General features: G+C 38.8%; 1 protein-coding gene across 5 annotated transcripts in view; it reads right to left on the reverse strand.

Moving 5' to 3' along the window:
• Nucleotides 1-26914, reverse strand: part of TRIM36 (tripartite motif containing 36) — a 50811-nt gene that overhangs the window by 16809 nt on the left and 7088 nt on the right. For 4 of the 5 annotated variants that reach the window (XM_081940682.1, XM_081940684.1, XM_081940686.1 and 1 more), the window contains exons 2-3: nt 10504-10741; nt 4716-5041 (exon numbers count right to left, since the gene is read on the reverse strand). In XM_081940682.1, the coding sequence (XP_081796808.1) occupies nt 4716-5041; nt 10504-10741 (564 nt within the window). Of the gene's footprint in view, nt 1-4715; nt 5042-10503; nt 10742-20776; nt 21014-26914 lie in introns of those variants that run through there. The other variant, XM_081940683.1, reaches the window with a different exon arrangement.

Genomic DNA, 26914 nt, shown 5'->3' on the forward strand with positions numbered 1-26914 from the left:
GGAAGCTTGGATGGTTTTAATGACGTTGTCTGAGAGGCTCTGGTCCTTCAGGAGCTGCCCCTCAAGTGCCAGACGGCTAACTGCAACCATTGGGGCTCTGGATGGTTGATGGCCCCTTGACGTAAGGATACCTGGTCTGGAGGAATTTTCCACGGTTGCTCCACAGACAGATCGACCAGGTCCGCGAACCAGGATCTCCTGGGCCAATGTGGAGCCACCAGAATGAGCTCCGCCCCCTCCTTCAGCAGCTTGTAGATCACCTGCGGGATCAGAGGGAGGGGCGGAAACGCGTAAAGAAGCCCTGGAGGCCAGCTGGACCTCAGGGCATCCGTCCCCTCCGCTTGTGCTGACTTGTAGCGGGAGAAGAACCGCTGGAGCTGTGTGTTTGCTGCCGAGGCAAACAGGTCAACCTGTGGGAGACCAAACCTCCTTACCACCTGTGCGAACAGGTCCGGATGAAGTTGCCACTCCGAGTTGTCGATGGTCTGACGGCTCAACCAATCCGCACTTACATTGCTGGTTCCGGAGATGTGATCCGCCCTCAGCGACGCTAAGTGGATCTCTGCCCATCGTCCTATGGCCTCCGCCTCTGACATGAGTCTTTTGGAGTGGGTCCCTCCTTGTCGGTTCACGTGAGCCTTTGTGGCCACATTGTCGGTCAGTAGCAGAACGTGGTGCCCCTGCAGCTGTTCTGCAAATCTCCTCAGCGCAAGCCGGGCTGCCCTGAGTTCTAGCCAATTGATGCTCCGGGCTGCCTCCACGCTGGACCAACAAAGGTCCGCGGAGGAGAGGATAGAAACTCCAAGGTTAGACCCCTCCTGATGGTATTTAAGACCCACTTGTCCGAGGTTGTTTCCTCCCAACGGTCTGCATAGAATTGCAGGCGGCCCCCGATGGGAGGAGACCCCAGACGGTCACTTCCCACATCTAAACTGACGGTTGTGGGATCCCCCACGAAAGGGCTTCCGAAAGGACCCCTGATTGGATTGTCTGCCCCTGGAAGAAAAGTTGTTTCGTTCCTGGGACCTGTCAGAGGACTGGTTAAACTGTCTTTGGGAGGAATATGAAGAGGAGGAGGCCTGGGCACCTTCCTGTGCCCGAAAGGCCTGTTTCCTGAACGAGCCCTGACCTTTCCTGTCATGCTTCCTGAAGGTGGAAGGAAGGACCTTCCTCTTATCCTTTGTCTCAATTAGGAATTTCTCTAGGGAATCCCCAAAGAGGTTCTCTCCCTTGAATGGAGCTGAAGCCAGCTTCCACTTAGCCTTCATGTCCGCCTGCCAGTGCCGAAGCCAAAGCAGGCGGCGAGAAGTGATGTTGGACGCTAGTGCCCTGGAGGCGAATTTCGCTGCATGCAGAGATGCATCAGAGGCATATTCCACAGCCGTGATGATCTTGTTAAGATCATGTCGCCAACGAGATGCTTCAGATGGGGGCTGAGATCTGAGTTGGCGCAGCCATAATAGGGATGCCCTCGTAAAGAACGAGGCAGAAGTGGAGGTTTGGATCGCCCAGGCAGCCGCCTGGTGCGTTTTGAGGCAAGCCTTTTCTGCCCTCTTATCCTCTGCCTTTAACCCTTCTAATAACTCGGCCGGGAGATTAGAATTAGAGGTCAGAGAGACCACAGGGGCATCCACTTCTGGAGGCTTCAATACATCCTCCAGCCTAGGTTCTAAGGGATACAGTGATTTGTCTGCGCCACTGGGGTTGGCCAGGGTACCTGGCTGTGCCCATTGGCGCTGGACAACCTCCATGAACATGTCAGGGACTGGTATCAGTTCTGGGTCAGGGGTTGTTTCGCTGAACAGCCCTGCCATGAGGTCCTGGGAAATAGAGGGGACTTCCTTGTCCTTAGGTTTGGCACCAAGCTCAGTAGAGGCTCTGGCCTTGTGTAAGATGGACTTGAATAACGCTGGCTTAAAGAGACCAGCGAAGGAGGGCTTGTCTGGAGGCATATCCTCATCCTCCGAGAGAGCAAAGTCCTCAGCAGTCTCCTCCTCCCACGTAGACACCTCTGTGGTGATAGAAGTGCCCGGGGAATCGAGTACTCTGGTCCTCTTTTCCCCCAGGGGGCGAGCAGGCCTAGAGGCCTTGCCACCCCTGCCTTCCTGTAGCCTCATGGCTTCTACCACACCCTGGGAAATAGCCTGCGTGATGAGATCCCTCATTTCTGCTGACATAGCTGGGCCCTTGTCCTCTACAGGCCTGGATTGGTCATAGGCCTGTCCCCTGGCACCCCTAGGAGGATCTCTCTGATCCTCTGCATGAAAACAGCATTGAAAGGAGGGGATATCCTCCCTGACTGAAGAGCTAGGAGAACCTGGGTAACCCAGAGAGGCTGCAGGGGATCCTGACATGGAATCCCTATCACAGAAGGATGGGGATCTATCCCCCATTTCTTCCCCCTGCTCTATCTCCCTCTGGTTGAGTGGGGGAGGAACTGGCCCAGCCTCACTTGGTAAGGGTGCAGAGGGAACCTGGGGCCTAGCAGACTTGTCCTTTAGGGAGTCCTGCCCCTTGTCCCCTTGAATTTTGGGGGCCTTGCTCCCAGCTGAAGAGTGGGAAGCTTTCCCCCCAGCGCCCTTGTTTCCCTTTCTCCCCTGGCCTGAGGGATCTGGCCTACTGCGCTTTGCAGATGGCCCTGCCAGCTCCTCCCTTCGCTCCAAACCTTCATCAGCCATCCTTGGTTGATCTTGAGTCGAAGAGGTCGCTGCTGTGGGAAGGACAGTGGACGCTGGCCCGACGGCTCCAGAAGCGTCTGCAGATTCAGTTGGGAGGCTGGATCAGGCACCAGGACACTCCTTGCCGCTTCCCCTTAGTTGGCTGGGGAACTTCAGGCTTGCTGGAGACCCAGGCAAGCCCTCGCAATCCTCTGCGGCTGTCTGCTTGAGGCGGAGAGCTCTGCTGCTTGCTGCTGCTTCCGGACAGTAAAAAAGTCTCAAAAAAATGGCCGCCGGTTCTTCTGCGTGCCAAAAGCCTCACTTAAGGGCCAGGCGCTTCCCATTGGCTGCAGCCGAAAAGCGCGCCAAAGCAGCGCTTTTCAAAATGGCCGCCGCTCTCCCGATCGGCAAAAGACGCCGTTTGGAGAAGCAAGGGCTTTTTTTTAAAAGCCTCTCCTCCAAAACAACCAGGGAAACACGGGGATTGCCGTCCTTCCCTGCGCTCGCCAGCAGACGCCGGACAAGCGGCCTCGCTTGTTCCCCCAGCTGCGACTAAGCAGCTGTGGAACCGATCGCTGCCTCAGCCTTACTTTGGTAAATCCTCTTCTTGGTAAAAAATAGAAAAAAGGAAAATAAAAAGTCAAAATAATAAAACCTGGGGAAAAATCCTAATAACAACTAAATATCAACACATAAAATACTCTAAAATTACTATTGGAGAACCCAGCCTATTTGCTCAAAGCTGAGTGTTCCCCAAAACTCGTCCTATCGGGCGGACTGAGTTTTTAAAACTGAGCCAGAAGAGGCAAAGGAGGCGTGGCCAGAGGGGAAAAATCTACTCAGTCCATGGGCAAACAGGCTGTGTTAACCCATCCTTAGACTCTCCAAGCAGCGCTATGGAGAAGGCAACATTTTCAGCATTGTTCTACACAGGCACTACTTTTCCAGCAGTTTTACATGACTATTTAAAAAATATAGAAATAAGATATGGATCTAATAAGGCTGGATACATAGCAATATGATATACGTATGTGTGAACAAATATTATCCAACTTCTGCCCTACCTTTTTTTATTTAAAAAACTGGAATTTTGTCAGGCACATGGTTCAATTAAGCTGATTTATTTGCTAAAGTCATTACACAGGAATCTTTTCTAGTAATGATCAACACCTGGCTAGAGTTAGATAAGAGCCAACTGCACTCAAGGGAAGTTTGGACTTAGTTCACTTGTGGCCACTTAACTATTCTAGCCTGATCCTCTTTTCAGTCTGGCCCCAGGTTCTGCCATTCCTTCTCCTACAAATTTGGCCAACAGCAAAACATAGCACATCTCATTTTTATTTCTAAGAATACCAAATATAGTTTCAGTACATGCTCTTAGAAAAACAAATATTAAAGGGACACAATCATCGGGGGGGGGGGGGGGGGGTGTGCTCATCCATCTACAAAATTGTGACTTACAATGAAAGAAAAAAATCCAATATGACTAGCAGTAAAACCTCAAATTCCACTTTAGGAGCATTAGGTTTCTTAACAAAATATTTAAGATTTAGGGGGACATTTGTAAATATAATACTCTAATCAGCATTTAAGAGCTCATTGTGCTAAATAAAGTAATAAAGTTAAGCTGAAGAAAATACTAAGAATTAAGCATGACTAATCCCACAAGGTAATATTACATTATATTTTAGTAATAAAATTAATATAGATCTTAAAATACTTTCAAATTATTTGAATATAAAAATAAAACTATATGCACTTTTAAAAATACTATATATAAATACTAAGCTTCTTATCCTAAATCTGCCTTGGTAATAACACTAAACTGTACATTTCCTCAAAGTGCAGCTTTTGCATACACTATATACATTTCAGCTCATTCATCAACATTTATAGCTATCGAGTCAAAAGCTATGAATGGTACTGTTAGTACATGTTTGCTAGGAGTATTAAAGTAATTGTTTCATAGCAAAATTTAATGAACAGTTGGTTTTAAACAGATGCATATACATTCAATTCTAAGTGATTAAATGTACACTGAAGGAAAATACCACTTACTTTAGGTCTGAAATTGGTGGTTGGTCCCACATATTCATGTTGGGCTTTTAAAGTTCCCCAGGGATGGTGTATTTTGAAGCATTCGTTGCAATAACTTGCACCACAATCCATGCAGCTCTTTGTGGATTCTTGTGCTGGAGGTTTACATAGATCACACATAATAGCTGTGGCTGCCCTCGCTGCCTGCCTGTACCGTTCTACAATAGTTTCCAAGGTGACATTTCGAAATAGGCCACTGATCCCACGTTCGCCAAGATCTACATCATGCCGGCATCCTGGGCAAGGGAAGGTAGTTGTCCTAGGCGTTAATGAATTGCGTTTCCAACCTGAATAGATGGTAGGATGTGGTTTAATTACAATGCAATGAAACATGTTTTACCTTTTCAAGAGATGAAGAAATGCTAAAATACTGGATTGCATTTTAAAACAATCAATGTACACTATAGGCAGATACTAAATTAGTGCCACAGAGTACTATTATTAAACAATTTTACAACTTGTTATTAAATATCTCAAATGAACTATGTAATCTTAACATGGAAAATTACACTAAATACTTTATAAATGGACAATCTATGAGTAAAATGTTGGAATGAATACATATAGAATATAGTAATAACCATAATAGAAAATAGTGTAATTTAAATGAGAAAGATTATATAATGGGAAGGCTTTGTTCAGATCCTTCCTTATCTGGAAACTCACAATAGCCTTTTGCAGTCTAGGGTCTCCCAACTCAATCTGTAGCAAATGTTTTTAATAAGGTACCTAACTGATTCCAGCATTGTTGTGGAGCAGAAACAGGGAAAGAAAGAAATCAACCTTTGAAGCAGGGGACTAATACTCTACTTCATTCTCAAACTGCAAGCAATTACTAACTAGTTATTAAAATTGCCTCATAGAACAGGGTTTTTTTTCCCCATAAACATGAAATATATATGCATTTCACATGCTCCAATGTATTAGTAATATTCTTTTGGACCTACAAGATCACAGCCCCTTAAAATATAACTCATGAAATCCTATACAAATTTCTATTTTAAAAAAAGCTGATTTTTCTCACCTTTGATGTCAAAAATAAAGTAACCCCCCCCCCCCCGAGTTTAAATAAATCTAGACAACTTTCAAATATTGCATAATTCTTTTTCAGATTCACTTTCCCAAAATATCTGTATTGTTTTGGAAAACTCTAATGTAAAGGTAAAATAAATTATAGGACTTTTTCACAAAAGGAAACTTTTGAACATAATTCTAAAGTATATGGAAAAGTGATTATTTAATTACATTACAATGGCATTTATTAAAATATTATTTTTTAAATAATTTATTATGTACTATTTAGACTCAGAACAACTGTGTGAATCAAAAGATAAAGTGATATTCTAAGAAAGATTTAGAAAAATGATTAGCACCAGATGCATATGAAAATTTGCAATAATAGAGACTATCCATAAAATAATATCAAATGATTATTTTAAAAAAATTGTTGGGACAGCAAGTCTAATCTAAAAAGGTCACACATGCTAACAGCATAACACACATGCATTTTTAAAATTAAAGCATAATATGTTCTAAACAAAATTTAACTCACAGCACAAATCACTACAGATATACTGAGAAGTGACATTGAATTAATGGGGAGTTATTTAAAAGTAATTGATGTAAGTCTTTAAAATGTAAACATCAGAAGGGTATACTAGTCTACAACATGCAATATGCAGTTAAGCAATGCCACAGAAGCAAACTTAAGATGACAAATTAAGCAGGGAAATAACTTAAGGCATTATTATTCAAGTTGAGATTAAACATATATGAAAAATAAAATATAATATAAATTAAAGTGCAGTGGTCAAGTATAGATAGTATGATTTGAAATGTTTAGATAGTAACATGCTTTTGAAATGCCCATAAGGGCAAATATTTTCACTGAAGCCAAAGCATGAATGCTTAGAACTGTTTCAAATTTAATTACAAATAAAAGTAACGACAATGAAAACATAATTGTGGTGATGATGATGATTGTTATAAAGAGATCTAAGATGTTCTATCCCTTTTCATATTCTCTATTTATATTTGCTTAAACTAAGATAGTATTTGGCATTTTACCCTTATTTGCACAGATATCACAAACTTCCAGCATTATTAGTGGTAGTAGCAAATCTTTATTTGTCTGGGCAAGATTTATTTGCATTTGAATTTTAAAACGGTTTAAACATATCAGCACAGTTAATACAGACTGCCAGTACGGTGTTTTCTATTATACTTTATAGCCAGAGGATCAGAAAATTTCAGCTGGGCTAAACACAGTATGTCCCTCTCATATTCCAATTAAGGTACTGAGTTCAATTTTAAACCACTAAAGTGCTTGGTACCTAGACTCTTAAGACATCTATGAATTTGCATTAAATTTAAGATTGTTCTAGATATTCTTCAATGAACATCACCTTTGCATAGCACCAGAAGTAACTCAACATTGAAGAATAAACATACTCTTATATTTTCCACTATCTATACAAATACAGAACTTGACAAAAATAGCTGGCTAAGAAAAATTTCCAACTGCCTTTTCCTGCTTCTATGTGATATTGCAAAAATATTAGCTATGGTTGCCAGGCAAAAAGTCCTTTTATCAATGCACTGAATATAGTTTCTACTACTCAGGGAGAGATGAATTATTTTATTCAATATTCTAATGGATTCACAAATAATTCACAATATCACACGACAAAGTAGAAAAGGGATAATACACCCTTAATTTATTGTAGAGTTCTGAATCAATAGTATCACGAGCATATCACATGAAAAATAAGAAGAATCAGTTCATGGGTGTATTTAAAAACACTCCACAAAATTAAGTCAACAGGATTCATTTTTGACACTAACAATGCTCTTCCTATAGCAACAATGGTCTTCCTATCTTTTGATATAATATTTAAAATTATTAGAGAACGACAAATATTGAACTAGGAACTAAAATTGAGAACTAAATCACAGTTTGGGAATAAGAATTTTTGAACAGAGGTGATTAAATCTAATTAGAATAATAATATCTAAAATCTATTACCCTCACCACTGGAAGTTTCGTTCATACTTTTTGGGCATTCAATTCTGCTAACAAAAATGAATTTTGAAAATGGGGCATAATCTCATATTCTTCTTTCCAGAAAATAATGAAAATACAAACCTGGTAGCAAAAAATCAGTGTATGAAATACAGCATTTACTCTTTTACCATTATTTTCTTCCTTTTCAACAGAATGTGATTAAAATTCCTTTACTAGTGATTTTAAATTTTGCAATCTATACTTTTTCAAAACTCATTTGTTACAGGAGAATTCAGAATATAAAAACTAACAAAAATTTTCACTTAAAACATCTTGATAGCATCAGAATTAAACATTAACTTTAGAAGTCATAAATGGTATTTTGAATTTTGGTATACCAAAATTCAAAATACCATTTATGACTTCTAAAGTCAATGTTTAATGCATGTTTAAGTCATCTAAGCAAAGTGCAATATTGCCCGTTTGAATCCAGTGAGTTCTATATGAATTAGCAAAATGAAAGTAATTTTTGTTCGCAATATTGCCAACTGATAATTTTGGACTTGACCACTGATACTTAAAACAATTATACTAAACCTTGTATAATAACATCCATGTTCTACCAAGTATTATCTACAGCCATATAAAAGGAAACATTTCTACCTCTCAACCCATGAGGCCTCCTCTGTGAGGCTGTAAACAGTGAACAGAGAAGCATTTTTAGAAGCTGAAAAGGAAGGATTCTTGTTTACAGTGGGTTTACATACCACTGGTTTACAATGGTATGCTGGAGATAACATAGCATTTTATAACAGCAGTTGGTTAAGTTTAAGCCATGCACATTTACTTGAAAGTTCCACTGATGAATAATGGGATTGACATTTGAGTAAGCAAGTTTAAGAGGGAAGAAGAAAATTTCTATCCCCATTTATATCTGAAAGAGAGTTATTAGAACATATTTTATTGATGCTTCTAACTATAGAATTGCTAAAGATTCAAGCATTTTTCTTTAAAATGTGATTTAAGAAATTTAATCAAACATACATCAACTTAACCTGAGAAATCAAAACGTTTAACATCACTTCTGTACTTTTTTAACATCAATAACACAATCTTTCAAAATATTTGGACAAAAAAAAATGCAGGTTAGTTTGAAAACAACGATTACAGGTAGTCCTTGATTGGCAGCCTCCCCATTATGTAAGTCATGATGGTCATAAAGCGTGTCACCATGTGACCAGACCAGCTTTTATGACTTTTCTTAGGCAGCTGTTGAAAAACTGCTGTGGTCATTAAGTAACCACCACAGTCATTAAGTAGTCACGTGTTCGTTAATCCATTGTTTGCTATGGAGCATTTTTGCTAAAAAACACAACTAAATGCCAGTTTTCAGCAAAAATGTTAAAAATTGCAGTCACATGACTGTGGGACACTGCAAATGGCCATAAATCATGGGCTCATTACTGAACATCAAAAATGCAATCATGTGAATGCGGGGAGAGGACAGCAATCATTAGAACTTCAGATTCAGGTTATAACTTTCCTTCAGGGGATTCAGCTAACTTCAAACAGTTGCTAAATGACCGGTTGTAAATTAAGGGTTAAGGTAATATGAACCTTACTGAATCTGTATTAACTAAATTTTCAATGTCTAAAACAATGGGAATTTGGTACTAGAGCTTATGAACTCTTGATTGAAGACAACCAGTTAAAATCCTTATTTTACATGATCAGCATGAGGCCATCCATGACTCATTAATTTTAATTTTCAATTCTAGTTACAATTGCTAAAATTGAGAATCAAAAAAGGTTGATAATCTATTGAAAATGATTCAAAGATCCATTAGTTGATAACAATCTATCAACTCTGACAACACCAGAAAGACTGCAGGAACATGAAAATGACCATAACTCAATCATCAATACATATGTTTTATATGCAAAAGATCATAGATTCATACTCTTGGTATCCATGTTTAAAGGGAAAAGGAAGTATGTGATACACATGACCTCTGCGCTAAGACTCTAGTCAGCAACTTCTAGTCAGAATTAACAGCTGTGAACCAGATAAATAGGTTGTGAAGTTGATGAACATATTTCCCAATTTTGGCTGGGTTTGTGAAGAATTCCATTATCATATATACAAATGAAATCTAATATAGTAGAGAAAGAAGTGGAGAAACAAACACCATGATCTCAGCCACTCTTCATAGGATTGTATTAATTTAGTAATTTATGCAGAATGCAAGCACCTGGAAATTGAATCAGGACAAAAATATGGCATATTCTTAGAAAAGTGAAGACGCGCATACTATGAAATATCAAACATTGTATTCAAGTAAACAATTAAGCTTTGCTGTACTCTAAATGCTGGAGACTACTAATTTCATGATGCTACATGTATGTGCATAGATAGATGAATTATAAAACCTATTTCTTGGAACATTATTACCCAACCTCTATCTTGACAACATAGCAAGAAAGCATCATTTTACATTTTTTGATTCATTGGTTATTTAATAATACACTGTGCAATTTAAATGATACTAATCAAGAGATTATATCATTTCTAATATTAGATCCAAAATTATCTATTGCTCAAGCATTTTGACTGTTTGACCTAATTGGATGTAGCTATCATGACATGTTTTTATTATTGTATTTTGATGTGGTTTTATTAAGGTTATTGTTTTGTAAATTACCGTGTTACTTTAAGAATAATTTTTAAAAACTTTTTTTACTTACTTGATCTATTAACCCTGTCAATTCTATCCAAGCTAGGGGAATTCATTCTACTGCGAGGGCTACTATGATTGGAAGTTTCTGAAGCGGCATCATTGAACGAATCTTCAAATGTTAAGTATAGGATTTCTTTTACACATTTGTGGCAGATACTATGTTGACAAGGGAGAATAAGTGGATGGGTAAATAACTCCTTGCATGCTGGGCAGATGAGTTCTCGTTCAATATTCTTAATGGTAACCTATAAACAAAAAGAAATGAGAAACTGATCAGAAGTACCATGATGGTTACAGCCAGTTAAAAAAACATAACATTATTTCAGTCAGGTAATTAAAAGAAATTAAAATATAAATACTGTCTGCTGTACGTAGCTATTTTGACATTCAGCAATCCAGATAACCTATAATTTTCACTACAAATAGTTGTTCATACAATAACTAAAGACTGCAAGATTAATAACTAAAGCTAACCATTTTGAGAGATTAAGAGCAGTCAACAATGAAATACTAAATACACAAGAGCAAAAACATAAAAATGAATTGGGAAAGAATATATAAAATATGACCTAGGAAGGTAGAGGGTAGGACTCCAACCAGTATAGAAGGCTGATTTCTTGAGTTTAGTGAAAATTTACTTTGAGCAAGGGAAATGTTCCACGATGTATTATTTATGTTTATTTGAAGTAAATGTATAAATACAGTATGGCTAAACTGAAAGAAAAAAAAGGAAAATTAATTGAATTATATGACAAAAAACAATAAAGCTATTTTGTAATTCATTTGTACTATTAATATCGAATCTTACTTAACATTGGGGAGGAGGATCCAATGTCGCGACGATACGGACGTGCAGTCTCGATGCTCCGAGACCGCAGCCGATACTTTTGCCACTGGGTGGTCCAATCAGACCTAAACCATCCTGCAGAGATAGTGAACAGGAAGAATACATCCTGCTGATCTCAGGGACATCGCAAAGTCCCTGATGGATCCAAGAGAAGTTCTTCAGGCCGGCGACAAAAAATCCAGCCATTTGGCTGATGAAGTCAGGCCGGCTCCAAAATGGAAGAATAAAGAAAGAGAAAATGTTTCCAGCTGGTGAGGAATTTTTGCCGTTTTAAAAGAGACTGCCTATAAAAAACTTAAAGTTAATTCAAATTTGAGAACAGAAGAAATAAGTGGCGGAATTAAGCTTTGAATGGTTTTGGACAGTGGGTTATCTTCTTAAATGCTATGTTCATGGATGGAATTTATGCAAGCCTTTTAAAATGAATGGATTAAGTTTTCTTCTTCCATTTTTTTCTTTTATTATTATTCTTTGTAACCTATGGACTAAAATTCTACTTCTTCACTACTGTGGGTATTTTTCCCCTTTTCTTCTCTAACTCATTCAAGAATTTGACTTTTGTTTAAGTTAGAATATAAAAAAGATACAAAAGGAAACAAAGAAAGTTGTTACAACAGAGTAAAAGAAAAATGCTGCTGCTCAGAAGCTGGAGGTTTGTGTATTGGAAACAAAGCACTCTTACTTTCCTCACTGATTATTCTGGCTTGGCACTTCAAGGTCTCACTGTTTGTTTATAGAGAGTGATAAGAAGAAAAACATACAGATGTTCCTTTGAAGTATATCTTTAACCAGAGAAAAGTGAAAATAAGACCTTATTGTGAATTTATGTTTAATCTTGTAAAAAATCTCCTAAGCCAGAGAAGCAGTGTTTGTCAGCTGGAGATAATGGCACAACTTCAACAGCAGAAAGAAATTTTAAGCCTGCAAAAGATATTGTTAGAAATTCAGAAATTATCAAATACATTTGAGAGAATGGAGAAGAAGTTGGAAAACCTAGAGCATCTAACAGTAAAATATGATGAAGAAGTTGGAGATGTTTATCAAGTAGAAAAAGTGGAGGTTAGAGTCCTAAAAACCGAAGAGGAAAATGACCATAAAGAAATTAAATCCGCTGATATCTATGGTGATTGGTTTGTGTCTGGAAATGGAAAGAGTGGAACACTGAAAGAGGAATTAAATGGAGGGGAACTCCTCCCCAGATGGCAAGATACAGAAGAAGAAGAAAAAAAACAAAAGAATGTATGGATTTAAAGAGAGAAATTTTATTAGCAACATCATTGATAACACTACCGACAATTAAAGATAAGCTGATTAAGGAAACAGAAGAAGGGCATCGAAATTACATGAGAGACTTAATAAGCAATGCGTTGCTAAGAGGAGTCCATACAAATTTGATTAAGGAGATGATTAGAGCAGTGTTTTTCAACCACTGTTCCGCGGCACACTAGTGTGCCGCGAGATGTTGCCTGGTGTGCCGTGGGAAAAATTGAAAAATTCCACTTTTCTGATGTCCGGGCTGTGATTGGTCCAGACGGGGACGGGAAGCGAGGAGGGAGAAAAAGAGACGGAGGCAAGGAGCTTCCCCCCCGCCCCCTCCCAGCAAAAATCTAACCGGGGAGCCGGGCGGGCAGTAGCAAATTAGCCGATCAAGCCGCGTGATCAGCTAATTTGCTACTGCCCGCCGGCTCCCTGATAAGATTTTTGCGGGGGGGGGAGAAGCTCCTTGCCTCCGTCTCTTTTTCTCCCTCCTCGCTTCTTGGGGCTAGAAGACCTCCAAGGTCCCTTCCAACTCTGTTATTCTATAAGGTCGTTGCAAATTTGATGCAAGAGAAGTTTCTGACAAGTGGAATGACGAGAAGCGAGGAGGCAGAAAAAGAAACGGAGGCTAAGGAGCTTCCCCCCCCCCGCCTCCTCCCAGCAAAAATCTAACCGGGGAGCCGGGCGGGCAGTAGCAAATTACCCGATCACGCCGCGTGATCAGCTAATTTGCTACTGCCCGCCGGCTCCCTGATAAGATTTTTGCGGGGGGGGGGAGAGAAGCTCCTTGCCTCCGTCGCTCCCTCCTCGCTTCTTGGGGTCCACTTGTCAGAAACTTCTCCTGCATCAAATTTGCAACGACCTTATAGAATAACAGAGTTGGAAGGGACCTTGGAGGTCTTCGAGCCAATTTTGCAGATCCCTGCCTGGGCTAATATGATTGATGCCCTTGGTGGACTTCAACTCTCAGAATTCTGGGAGTTGAAGTCCACCAGTCTTAAGAGCCAATTTTGCAGATCCCTGCCTGGGCTAATATGATTGATGCCCTTGGTGGACTTCAATTCTCAGAATTCTGGGAGTTGAAATCCACAAGTCTTCAAGCTATCAGGTTTGAAGACCCCTTGGGGTTTTTTTCCTAAAGGGTTAGGGATGCAAGGATCTTGTAACTTGACAGCTTTAAGACTTGCGTGCTTCAAATGCCAGAGTTTATTGAAACTAAAAATATAGTCAATATAGGCACAGAGTTAATTTTTTTAACATTTTCTAATGGTGGTGTGCCTCGTGATTTTTTTCATGAAACAAGTGTGCCTTTGCCCAAAAAAGGTTGAAAAACACTGGATTAGAGGACTGATACCACAAATGGCAGAAGACATGAGAATGTTTTGCTACTGGAAAGATACAGGTTGATAGATGGAAGTGCATAATTTAAAACTAGTTAAACTTAGTGAAAATTAGTGACAATAGATATAGTCAAATAAATAATTGATAATGATAATAATATATACATATGTATTGTTATGATAAGTAATAATTAGATATGAATATTTGAATGGTACCCATGAAAGGAAGATTAGAAATCTTTTTGGTTATATATAAAGGCTAATAAAAAAAGAACTACGTAAGTTAAATTTAGTTACATTTTGATTATAAGGGGGGGAAATGTTATGATACAGGATACAGTCAAATAAAGGAGGGATAATGATACAAGGGAAAATATATACAGTATGTATGGGTACTAAACTGGATGTAAATTGTAAACAGTGATTTGCTAAGGAGGATTAGAAATTTTTGTTACTAGATATTATGGATGTTTAGCTAGAATAGGCCATAAGGATTCAGTGTTATTGGATGATTTTAGAAATAGCAAATGAAATGCCAGTATGTGGTTATGTTTTAAATCTTGATATATTTATGATGGACGTTTAAACAATTGTAGTCAAATGAAAATGGAGGTATGATGATGGTAATATGTATAAATATCTGAGTTAAAATACTTGAGTTAATATGAATTATGATTGATGACTGTGGAAAAGATGCACGAAAGTTTTTTGTAACCAACTGATACACTTTCTACAGTATGTAAAAAAGGAGGATTCTTTGTGTTGTGTTTGTTTTGAAAATTAAAAATAAAATAAAAAAATTATTTAAAAAACCAAAACATTATTTCAGTCAGGTAATTAAAAGAAATTAAAATTTAAATACTGTCTGCTGTACATAGCTATTTTGACATTCAGCAATCCAGATAACCTATCATTTTCACTACAAATAGTTGTTCATACAATAACTAAAGACTGCAGTCAAAAATGAAATACTAAATATATAAAGAGCAAAAACATAAAAATGAAATGGGAATTATAACATATAAAATATGACCTAGGAAAGTAGAGGGTAGGACTCCAACCAGTATGGAAATGTATTAACTGCCTTGGAAAGAAGGCTGATTTCTTGAGTTTAGTGAAAATTTACTTTGAGCAAGGAAAATGTTCCACGATGTATTATTTATGTTTATTTAAAGTAAATGTATAAATACAGTATGGCTAAACTGAAAGAAAAAAAGGAAAAGTAATTGAATTATATGACAAAAAGCAATAAAGCTATTTTGTAATTCATTTGTACTGTTAATATTGAATCTTACGTGTGTGTGTGTTTAGTATTATTTAGTACTGTATACTAAACATATATACATTTCTGCTATTTTTTCTAGGTTTAATTTACTATATTTGTTAACTACTCTAATCTTATGATCCAAGATAGTATATAATTATGGTTCATTGCACAATTAGCCAGATGTTCACACAGGATTTGGTATTTTTGTCTACCTATCGAGCCCTTTCCAAGGACCTGGGAAAGGTAGATGGAAAGGTATTTGATGGAGTTACAGATATTGTCACAGGTTATAAGCTATTCTAAGTAAAGCTACCTTTTGCAATTGACTGATGGTGAATTTGTCAATGCTGATTGTTCAAATGGTGCTTCATTTTGCACCTAATAATTATTATTGGTTTACCTTTGCTTACTTTTGCCAGTCATTCTATTTCTATTTGCAGGTCTTTGTATTTTGTTATCTTCTCCATTTATTTCTCTTTTATTCCGCTGTCTCCAGATACTGCCATAGCCATTATCCAGACTTTTTTGTCTTTCTTACTGACAACTGTTAAGTCTGAGATGTTATGTGGTGATTGCCTATCTGCTTGAATTCTACAGTCCCAGAGCAATTTAGCTTCTTCATTTTCTATGACTTTATTTTATTGTCCCACCAGTTCTTGCTTGCAAGCAAATGATATTTCTTACAGATCTTCCAATGCACAAGTGTTGCTACTTTGTCATTGTGTTGTAGGGAGTGAGTGGTCCAGTTCACAGCTTCTCCTTTGTAGCATGCTGTAAGTCTCAGTATTGTCTCCATTCCTTTTTAACATATAAATGAAGCCATTAGGTGATATCATCTATCACCATGGGATGAGGTACCATCAGTATGCTGATGATAGTCAACTTTACATCTCCATCCTTGGTGATTCAAATGAAGCTATTGCTGCCCACTCACAGTGCCTGGAGGCTGTGGGAGTTTAGATGGGGGACAACAGATTTTGGATGAACCTTGGTAAGACCAAGTGTCTTTGGGTATGTAGAGCTTCAAGATACAGGACTTTAACATCTTTAGTTGTGGAAGGGGGTACAGCGTCCAAATGTACAATGTTATACATCTTATGTGCTTTTTCCTGAATCAGGAGCCCCTACACTCAGTCACTCAAGCCTTGTTCATCTCATGCTTGCATTACTGCAAACCACTCTATATGGGACTACCCTTGAAGAGTATTCAGAACTCACAATACGAGCAAAATGCATCCACACAGACAATCCTTGGTGTCCCTAGGGTGGCCCATGTTATACCACTATGAATTGTATTGGTTGCCAGTTTGCTTCTAGATCAAGGCATTCTCATCTTTAAAGTCCTTCATGGCATGGGTCCAAGTTGATTCCCTTATCTAAGGGAACCATCTTACTCCAATGGGATTGGCCTTCCCCACCCACACTGGCAGAAGGGGTATGAAGACACTGTCGATCAAACAATTCCAGCTGGTTGGATGTTTAGGAGACTCCTGTCCTCTGGAACATTGTGCCCCTCTCTGGCAAGGTGAGATCTGCACACACACAAATAGGCCTGAAGACCTGGTTCTCCCAATACAGTGGGGCCATGTAATTGTGGTGGTGATTAATAGATTATGACCCCATCCCCTATGTGATTTTGCTCCCTTCCTTGTCAATTTGAAACCAATCAAATCAATTTGAAATCTTTATCAATTTGAATTTGAGTTTAGTGTTGTATTTATTGTTCTAATGTTTAATCATGTTGTATTTATTGATTGTAACCAACCAAGGGCTGCCCCTAGGCAAGTTTGGCGGCATTAACGTTTAATTAATAAATAAAAGTATTGAAAACAAATCAAGGATAAAGAAAATCTAAAAATGATACATTATTTTTATTATATTACATGCTTTTTTTTACCCTTTGAAGAAAAAAAGCAAATAAATATAACACTATAGAGAAAACAAATGCCCCAAACAATATAACAGTATTTGATTCTGAGAGTTGTACTTTCACATTGATACCATGGTATGGCAGTAAAAACCTTAAGAGTTTATCAAACCACTTTAGACATGAGAATGTCGTTTGTTAAAAATCTATTTTAGTCTAAATATTTAACAAAAGAATACAAACCCTATCCAATTTATTATTGTATTTTCTACTTCTAAAAATAGTACTACATAGATTGAAGTGCCTGTGCTTTAAATACATATGAAGCATATGGCAATTTTCTTTGCCTCCTTTCCAAAAGGATTCTGAAGAAGAAAGTACATGGATAGAAAAGATGCTTGTCCCAGTTACAGTTCAGTCAGAATAAGTTATAAGCTGGTTGAATAAATCAGGAGATGTATTCTGCAACATTCAGTACTTTGCCTTTTGGGAATGTCAATTTAGAAACTCAGGAACCAAAGATTTGAAATAGTAATTATTCATTATCCGGGGGAGGGGGGGGGAATCACTTTCCACTTATCCAAAGAAAAAAGGGAAATGAGAGAAATAGTATTCCATGTTACTCTGTAATATATTGACTAGAGACACAGTTCTTTTTCAGTTCAAATTGAAAATATGATGGAGAAAGATAGATGCATTTTTGTCACACGGTCATTTTCTCAAAGGAATTTTGAAGTAGCACAATCTGCAATCTAATCTTTCAAAATGTATTTGCTCTGATATAAGCAAAATATATAAACAAACCAAAATCTCATTTATTTACTCAAATTCACTCAATAAAAAATGATAGTTATTTTCACTGCTTAAACATCATTTTCCACTGATAATTTAAACTGACATTTCTTAAAGACCTATGGTATTGACTCTCCCTTTTACTTTCTATGGTTTGACAATATTGTTTGCAAAAGTTGTTTGCAAATTAAGACTTAACGCTTATATCCTAAATGATAAAAGCAAACAAAATGAGTTAAACGTTGGATTTTATAAAGTTTTCTTTGGACAAATAGTTATCTTTCACTTTGGAAGATATAGTAATATGCCTTTTTAAAATCTACTTTGTATGCTTTAGAGCTGAACAACTAACATGTCAAATGTATCATGGCAACGTTTAGCCAAAAAAACCAGCCTGAGGATGGCGAGTGAGACCTCACCAAAACGTTGCCAAGACAATCTCAATTTTACACAGGAAAAGACCCGAATACAACAAGACCAGCATACCTACACCCGTGAAAATATATATATATATATATATATATATATATATATATATATATATATATATATATATATATATATATATATATATATATATATATATATATATATATATATATATATATATATATATATATATATATATATATTTTTCACGGGTGTAGGTATGCTGGTCTTGTTGTATTCGGGTCTTTTCCTGTGTGTGTGTGTGTGTGTATTATGTATGTATGTATGTATATATATATGTATATGTGTGTATGTATGTATGTATGTATGTATGTATGTATGTATGTATAGAGACAGACAGACAGACAGACAGACAGACAGACAGACAGAGGCAGAGACACCCTGAATCATTCTGAGACCATTGGGCGCAATATCCAATCTGGATCACTTCTCCAGAAAGCTATTTGGGACACATATTACTACAGTGTAAAAATGTTCTCAAGAAAAATTGTATTGGAATGCATTAGACTGACTTGATATCTTTTGTCATGGCCTTTACGGTGGTTCAAGGCACTCTTATTTATGCTTTTCAAAATTTATAAAAACTCGCTCTGAGTAATTACTGGAAGGCTTAATGTAAAATACCATCTACAATCCAACCTCTTTTCCATCTAATCTCTGGAAAATTATTGGTTAATAATTTAATAATAATAATTTATTAAATTTCTAGACCGCCCCCTCTCCCCGGAGGGACTCGGGGCGGTGTACAGGCATAAATTTAAAACATATAAACAATCAAACACATAAGTAAAAATCAGATTAAACAGCCCCTGTACAATTTATAAAAATTAAAAAACAGACCTTAAAACCAATCTTAAAAATTTAGAAATAGGACTGAGGTGGGATAGGTGGAATTAGGCCAAGCCGGCTAGCTGGAATAGGTGGGTTTTAAGTTTCTGACGGAAGGAGCGGAGTTAAAGGTTTCAGGGAAGCCGTACATAGGATGAAGATAAACTAAATGAATAATAATCATTACAGGTTGAAAAACTACTGTACAGACTGTTTATACAAAAGCAATTTTGGAACAGAGTCCTGAAGGATTGCAGTGAACAAGTAGGTATTATCTTTGGTTTACTAATTCCGGTGGCTGTTTTTTTCCCAACTTCAGTTTGTTTATCAATAACAGCTTCGACTTCAGTTTCCCACATCCTGGTTACATGCAGATTAGAGTGTAGTCCAATATTCTGATTTGCATTGGTTCTCTTTGAGAAAACGTGATGCAGCTGCAGTAATGCAAATAAAATTTGAGTAACAATGTGGAACCTAGTCTACTTTTGCCTCAATTTCCCTCTCATTTTCCCAAGCGCCTTTGCATACATTCATCTACTTGGCTGCATTTATGCTTTAGAAAGCAAGGCTGAAATCATCTTGTTTGTTTGTGCAAAGCAATTCATGACCAAAAGATTAACCCTCTCTAGTCAATATGTAAAAGGTAAATGTTCCCCTTGCACATATGTGCTGGTCGTTCCCGACTCTAGGGGGCGGTGCTCATCTCTGTTTCAAAGCTGAAGAGCCAGCGCTGTCCAAAGACGTCTCCGTGGTCACATGGACTAAACGCCGAAGGTGCACGGAACGCTGTTACCTTCCTACCAAAGGTGGTCCCTATTTTTCTACTTGCATTTTTACATGCTTTCAAACTGCTAGGTTGGCAGAAGCTGAGACAAGTAATGGTTATGCGGTGCTAGAGATTCGAACCGCCGACCTTTCTGATCAACAAGCTCAGCATCTTAGCCACTGAGCCACCATCAATACTTTCACACAATGAAAAGCTAGGAGATGGATTGCACATGCCCAGCCTAGATCAAGAGAATATGAAGGATGAACATACTCGATCTCTTAGCCAAGCTCCAATAAACTGTTCCTATCACATCTGCAACAATGCAGACATTCCTAAAAGGTCTGAAAGAAGTCACTGTCAAAGACTGAAATAGCTGAGGCTCCTCCTTGGGATAGAGTCCGTCAAACGCTCAATTACACACTATGAGTTTGCACAAAGCTTTGGTGAGGAAACACCCCAGGCTCCAAGCCTATGTCTTACTTAAAGCAAACAAGGGGGTGGGAGAAGAGTCAGCCTTCAAGCAAGGACGGACGGGTGAGGCTGTTTGGCAAGCCGGCTGCTGAAAAGGCAACCACAATCTCTTCTGAGAAGGGAGCGGAAAAGGCTGCCAGAGTTCTGCTTTTGCAGCGGAGCCACGAGGAGAAACAGAAGGGAGCCAGCCTGCAGTGATCGGGCTCCCTTCCTCCCCACGGTGAGGAGGAAGCCACGGTCAAAAGCCCCACAGGTCGGGGGGGTGGGACCCTCAGATCCTTTCCCTTTCTTCTCAAATGACGATCCCCCCACCCGCCCCGTTAAAGCCCCACCTCGGGAGGGGCGACCCTCCCGTCTCCTCAGCCTGTAAGTTCCCTCTCAGGAACACTCACGACGGGTTCCAGCCGGTCCCCTTCCATCCTGGAATCGTCACTACCACTGACGCCGCTTTCGGTCCCGGACGGTTGAGCCCGGAGGTGCCCGGGGCGCGCGAGTCTGGTTCTCTCGCCCTCTCCGCAGACTCTCGGAACCGGTCGAGTCCGCCCTTCCCCCTCCCGAGAGCGCGGCGCGAGGGAAGGGATCAAGAGAGCACGCGCGAAGCGGCTACGAGGCGCCCAGCAGCTGCCACTGCTGCCCCTAGGAAACTACGGCACCGGGCGGGTGGGCGGGTGGGCGGGAAGGAGGTGGGGCAAAGGGGGAAGGGGGCGGGGCCTGCCTGGCAACAGCCTCCACGCCACAATGTGGGGGCGGAGCGTCAGCGCCACCTGGCACCTTTGTTGAGCCGCCGTTAGGATGTTTTCTCCACCTTTCTTTTTCCAGGAAGGGAGCGGGGGGAGGGAAGAAGCTATAGAATGAGATCCCTCCCTGACCCATCCGTGGGTGGGAACCAGGAGGAGACTATAATAATTCCTTTCGAGAAGGGTGTCGGGATGGCCATGCCTCTCAGCCGGGCTCGAACCGAAATCGCTGCCACCCGTTTTCCAGCCTCACGGAACCTCGGAAGAAGTCCGTCAGAGCAGTTGCCACAAGGGCTGCGCGTAAACTGGATTTCTGTCTCAACGGTCAAAAAGACGAGAGGGGGGGAGAAAGGAGGAAAAGGACGCATTGTTTTCAAAGCAAATGGGAGTTTTAGTCTAGAAACGACAATCGCAGAAAGAACTAACCCGATTTACAATTTTCCGATACAGAGCACCGGTATAATTTTTCTTTGGGCAGAATCAGGAAAAGCACTAATCTTAACTGGCTGATGCTTTGACTCTTTTCTAAAGCAAATTATGAGAATTGGCTTTGCTATCCTTTGCAGGCCTGGGGTTTCCACAACACTACTTTATGAGGAGCATCAAAACAGTTTCCCTATCCTAGCCTAAGTAAGAATTTAAGAATTGCACTAAGCTGGGGAATTTAACTCTGAAAATAAAATATCTGCTTTACTCATGATTTGATAACTGGAACACATTTACTGCATGCAGTGTTACTCTTAATATGGTAGTTGCACAAGTTTGTACAATATGCATTCGGCCTTTAAATATATTTAAATGCAGTCCAAAACCTATTTTTCCCATAAAACAATTTATAAGGAAGGTTGGGTTGAGAATGACTATGCCAAAGGCTGAGGGTTTACGCTGGCCATAAACTATGATTTACAAATGCACTAAATCTAAGCCAAAACCTTTGGGAAAGTAAATACCTTCAGATTAATTCTCTTTATATCAAATGTCTTTAATTCACTTTAAAAAAAGTTTGATTAAAACAAAGAATCTGACCTAAAGCTTTATTTAAAATAATTTTTCTTTTCCTGTATTCAGCTCCTCCCCCCTCAAATCTTAGGGCCATTCTTCACTATCAGGCTGATTTCCATCCCTGATTCAGCAGAAACTACCAACGTAAAAGGTATCCTATCCATTGTTAATCCATACCCTGCTTCAAGTCATTGCAATCCTGATTTCCTTCCAATATGACAATACTTAAAATATTTTATAACTTTGAGATTGCTTTTCGATGCTTGTGACAAGAGGGAAAATATCCATCAAAGGAAAGCTATCTGACCTTGAACCAGAGACAGAATAAAGACAAATGATGTGTATAAACAAAAGCAAAAATAATGTTTGGCTACGCTTATGTGGCAGTCAGGTATCTTTAAGGGAAGATCTTTCCCTTAAAGCATAACCAAAAGCGATTCCGCCATTGTTTAAAGAAAATAAGAATAGTGAATTAAAAATAATTTAGCATCTAATAGGTGATAACATTTTTATTTTTATTAGCAGGCTAGAAATGCCAGCTGGATTATTTTGGGCCAGTCACACACACTCAGCCCACAATGCCAGGCTCAGATGACAAGCCAGATGGTCAATTCCTCACACAACCAATGAAACAAAACTCACTTGAACAATAGCAAAAAGCAGACTCCCATAGTTACAAGGAAACACTAGGAAGAATATATGGATCTAACATTTAAATATAAAATGGACTCATCGTAAGTCTATGGAGATTCTTAATCATCCAGATCATGGGTTGTTCCAAAGGTGCTTTCCCAAAGTCCAACTGGACTTTTTTGTTGTGGTCTTTTCTTTGAAAATGTTTAGTTTCTCATTCAAGAAGTTTCATCAGTTCTGAACTAAAGTTCTTGAATAAGAAGCAAAATGTTGTCAAAGAAAAAAACAAAGTCCAGTTGCATTTGGGAAAAGCACCTTTGGGGCTCATCATAAAACTTCATTCCTTGCATACACACACACACATTAATGAGCGGCTGAAACTGCCTGAGGCAGCAGCAGATGTGGGAGAAAGATCAAGCAGAAGTAGTGTAATGGCAAGAGAGCACTCTGCATGGCACGTACAATGGACAGATACCTGAGGTGGCAGACATTGGGAAATCCTACCAGTGGCTGGAAAGGGATGGATTAAAAGATGGCACTGATCATAACAGTGTAAGAACAGGCGCTAAGCACCCAATTCACAGGAACAGGGATCTACCACATTCAGCAGGTCCCAAGATGCTGGCTACGCAGAGAGGCCTCAGAGGCAGTCCAACACATTGAGGCAGGGTATAAGATGCATGCAGGAACAGCATGCACTGAATTGAGCAACCAAGCACCTGGCATTGTATACAGGAACATTGGTAGTATGGAGCAGCTGGGTGACGTTGGTATCTGGATCTGCTCCCTAGATCAGGTGCCATTCTTCACCCACTTTAACTCAAAGTTGGAAGGGCATTATGACAGTACAGTACACGTTGCTGTTATCTGAAACCATGCTGTCATTTTAATTAACAAATTAATCTTCTGAAACAATAATTGGTTTCAATAACATGCCTATTTTCTTTGAGAAACGTGGTCTTCCTTGAATCTCATTTTGGGGGATGCATTGCCTGAGTGGGACCAGAGTTTGATGGAGGAATACATCCTTCATCATACCCTCCACTTTTTTTTCTTTTTCTGATTATTTCCTACTTTCTTTCACTCCTTCCCTATTTCCCATCAAATTACACAGTAGGTTGCTGGAAAAGGAGAGAACATTTTGGCTACAGATTCAAACTGAATGGAATTAGAAATTCTAACACTGTAGAATATCAAAATGGGTCAGAGAGTATATTTATTAGGAAATAAATATATATCATTCTTTGGAATAACTATACCAAAAAATATACAATAATATTGCAATATCTTTAACAAGCAACCATAGTATTGACCGGCAAAATACAGCCAAGGATATTAACACCATACATCTAACCATAAGAGCAGCACTTTATTCATTTTTCACCTCATCTATATTGGAACAAAGTGGCTCTGACTCAGCAGAGCTCTTGAAGATGTACACTAATTGATTTTGTTGAAATGAATGCATTACAGTAAGAGTATTTCTGTCGGCAAAGAAAAGAGACTTAAGTGCTCTTCTGGCCTACCAAACACAGGAAACCACAGACTGTGTAACCATTTTCAGGGCAGATACGTGACTTCACAGTCTGTCATTAAGATGCATTGTATTGAATGGGGTTCATTCCCCAAGAATTGAATTAAATATGACAAGGATTCAGTCCTATTCAATACCTTGGAGTAAACACTGACTATTTGTCAGAACATACTTCTGCTATAAAAATTGATAGGCCTCATGAGAGTAGAATTATTCTTTTGCACAGAAACTAACCTTTTCACAAAAAGACTGGACTAGATTCTTTTCCTATCCATTATTATTCAAGTGTGCAAGTTATCAGAATGAATCCTTATTTGGAACCAATGACAATGGTTCTGTAGGATAATTGTGAGCCATCTTGAACATTTTTTACCATAGAAAAGCAGTATGTAAACAAAGATGAAAGTAGGTTTCCTTTAGTGAGACAACATAAATTGCCATTAAGGGAAAAGTTTGACATTTAAAAAACCCTTTTTGGTAACACATGAAACTGATGGACAATATCTTGTACAATAGGACATCCCCTTTTTCTATCTATAATCTTCTCTCTCTCTCTCTCTCTCTCTCTCTCTCTCTCACACACACACACACACACACACACACACACACACTATATGTTCTGGAGCATTGTTTCTCAATCTTGACCATTTTAAGATGTGTGAACTTCAAACTCCCAGGAATTCACCAGCTAGCATGATGCACAATTGCACTCAAAAATCAACTAATAACCAGTACAGCTTGTGTGGCAGTGATGACATATTGGAAATGCCAACAGGTTCTCTCTACTACTCACACCACTGCATTTTGAAACAGGTCTAGTTTCTGGGTGGTCTTCAAGGGCAGCTCCATGTAGCAGCATTGCAATATTCATACCCTAATCATCTAGTCACCAGATGATTAGTGTATGAATACCTCTCATGAGGAAGGAGGAAACAACCTGTGTCCAAGGTGAACCTGTGGAAAGGCCCTCTGGGCCACAAATGTATCTGATCTTCAAACAGTAGCTATGACTCCAGAAAAGACCCCTGGTAGCCTATGAGTCTTAAATGGAGAAATTCAGTTTGAGATATGAGGACACGCTGATTAACATCAAGCTCTTTCAAGATTAGATTTTTTTAAAAAAATTTCTGGGTTATTTAAAAACTATTTCATTTTGTGGCAGAATGACATGAAAACAGCAGTAATGGTAGATTACTAGAAAAAAATAATCCTAATAAGTATCAAGGGGGCATGATGGCTTAGTGGTTCAAGATGCTGAGCTTGTCATCTGGAAAGCTGAGATCCCAATTCAAGACCCCAGTGCCATGTGATGGGGTGAGCTGCCCCAGTTCCTGCAAACCTAACAATTCAAAAGCATGCCAATGCAAATAGATAAATAGGTACGGTGGGAAGGTAACAGTGTTCCCTGTGCCTCAGCATACAGTCATGATAGCCAGATGACCACAAGGGTGTCTTCAGACAACACTGGCCACTTTGGCTAAGAAACTGAGATAAGCACCACCCCTAGAGTAAGACATGATTATACAGCGTAAACCTTTACTTTTAACAACCATCAGCTACTTAACTTAAAAGATTTCACAGATTGATTTGATGAAATATTTGCCTAACTAAGGTAGTCTTTCAAATATGATTTCAAACTTGGCATTTTTAAGATGTATGGACTTCAACTCCAAGAATTCTTAAAGTTGCCAACATCTTAAAATTGCCAAGTTTGAACAATCCAATTGTGCATTGCCTTGATAAAGGTTGATATTGAGTAGTTCAAAAGTGGACTCAATCAGTAAGAAGGAGGGTGTAGCAATATTCCCACAGATGGTGTTTGGGAATAATAGGAAGCCCAAATGGAAATGCTAATAAAGCTGTCGCTAACTTATTAGGGACTTCCACAGCCCCCCACTCCCCACCTCACCCATATAATATGCTGTTTGGAGATTGTGAAACTTCAGTGCCACAATGTGAAATAAAGTTTACTGCCAATAAATAAAATTATTCTAAAAGGAATGCAAGTTTTCAGCCTTTCAAGAAGAACATAATTAGACAGAAACATTATTATAAGTCCTGAATCATTTCCTGAAAGAAGACAGTTTTTCCTATTATAGCCCTTATTGTTATCATTGCAAAAGAAAGCATTTTTAGCACTTAGTAACATGAAACTACTGCTTATGTGCAGATTAGCCTCCAAATGGTCATAATTAACTTCTAGTTCAGTATTTTTCATCTCCCAAGATGATTGGAGAATTCTGAGAGTTGAAGTCCACACATCTTAAAATTGCCAAGATGGAAAAACATTGTTAAGTACCAGACTCTTTGTTGCCTGGGACCAGCATGTAAACAGGACAAAATGTTAACTAGCTAGAAAAAGTTTCCAAGTTGTATCGATTTCATATCACTTGAGCATTCTACTGAACTCTTTCTTCAGTTCAATCTTAAGCAAAGGTATTGAATCCTTCACATTTATTATTTTTTGAAACTTGTATTCCTCTTTTCTCCCAGTGACTGGTGCTCCAGGGAATAACAAATGTATTGATTTACTTTACTGTCGCATTTATAAGAGATTATAATAAAAAATCAAATTAATTATGTCCAACACATGGTTAAAAAAGAATTCTTAAAGCTGTCAAGTC

Source organism: Natrix helvetica (assembly GCF_964273705.1).
Source record: "Natrix helvetica genome assembly, chromosome: 2".
NCBI lineage: Eukaryota > Metazoa > Chordata > Lepidosauria > Squamata > Natricidae > Natrix > Natrix helvetica.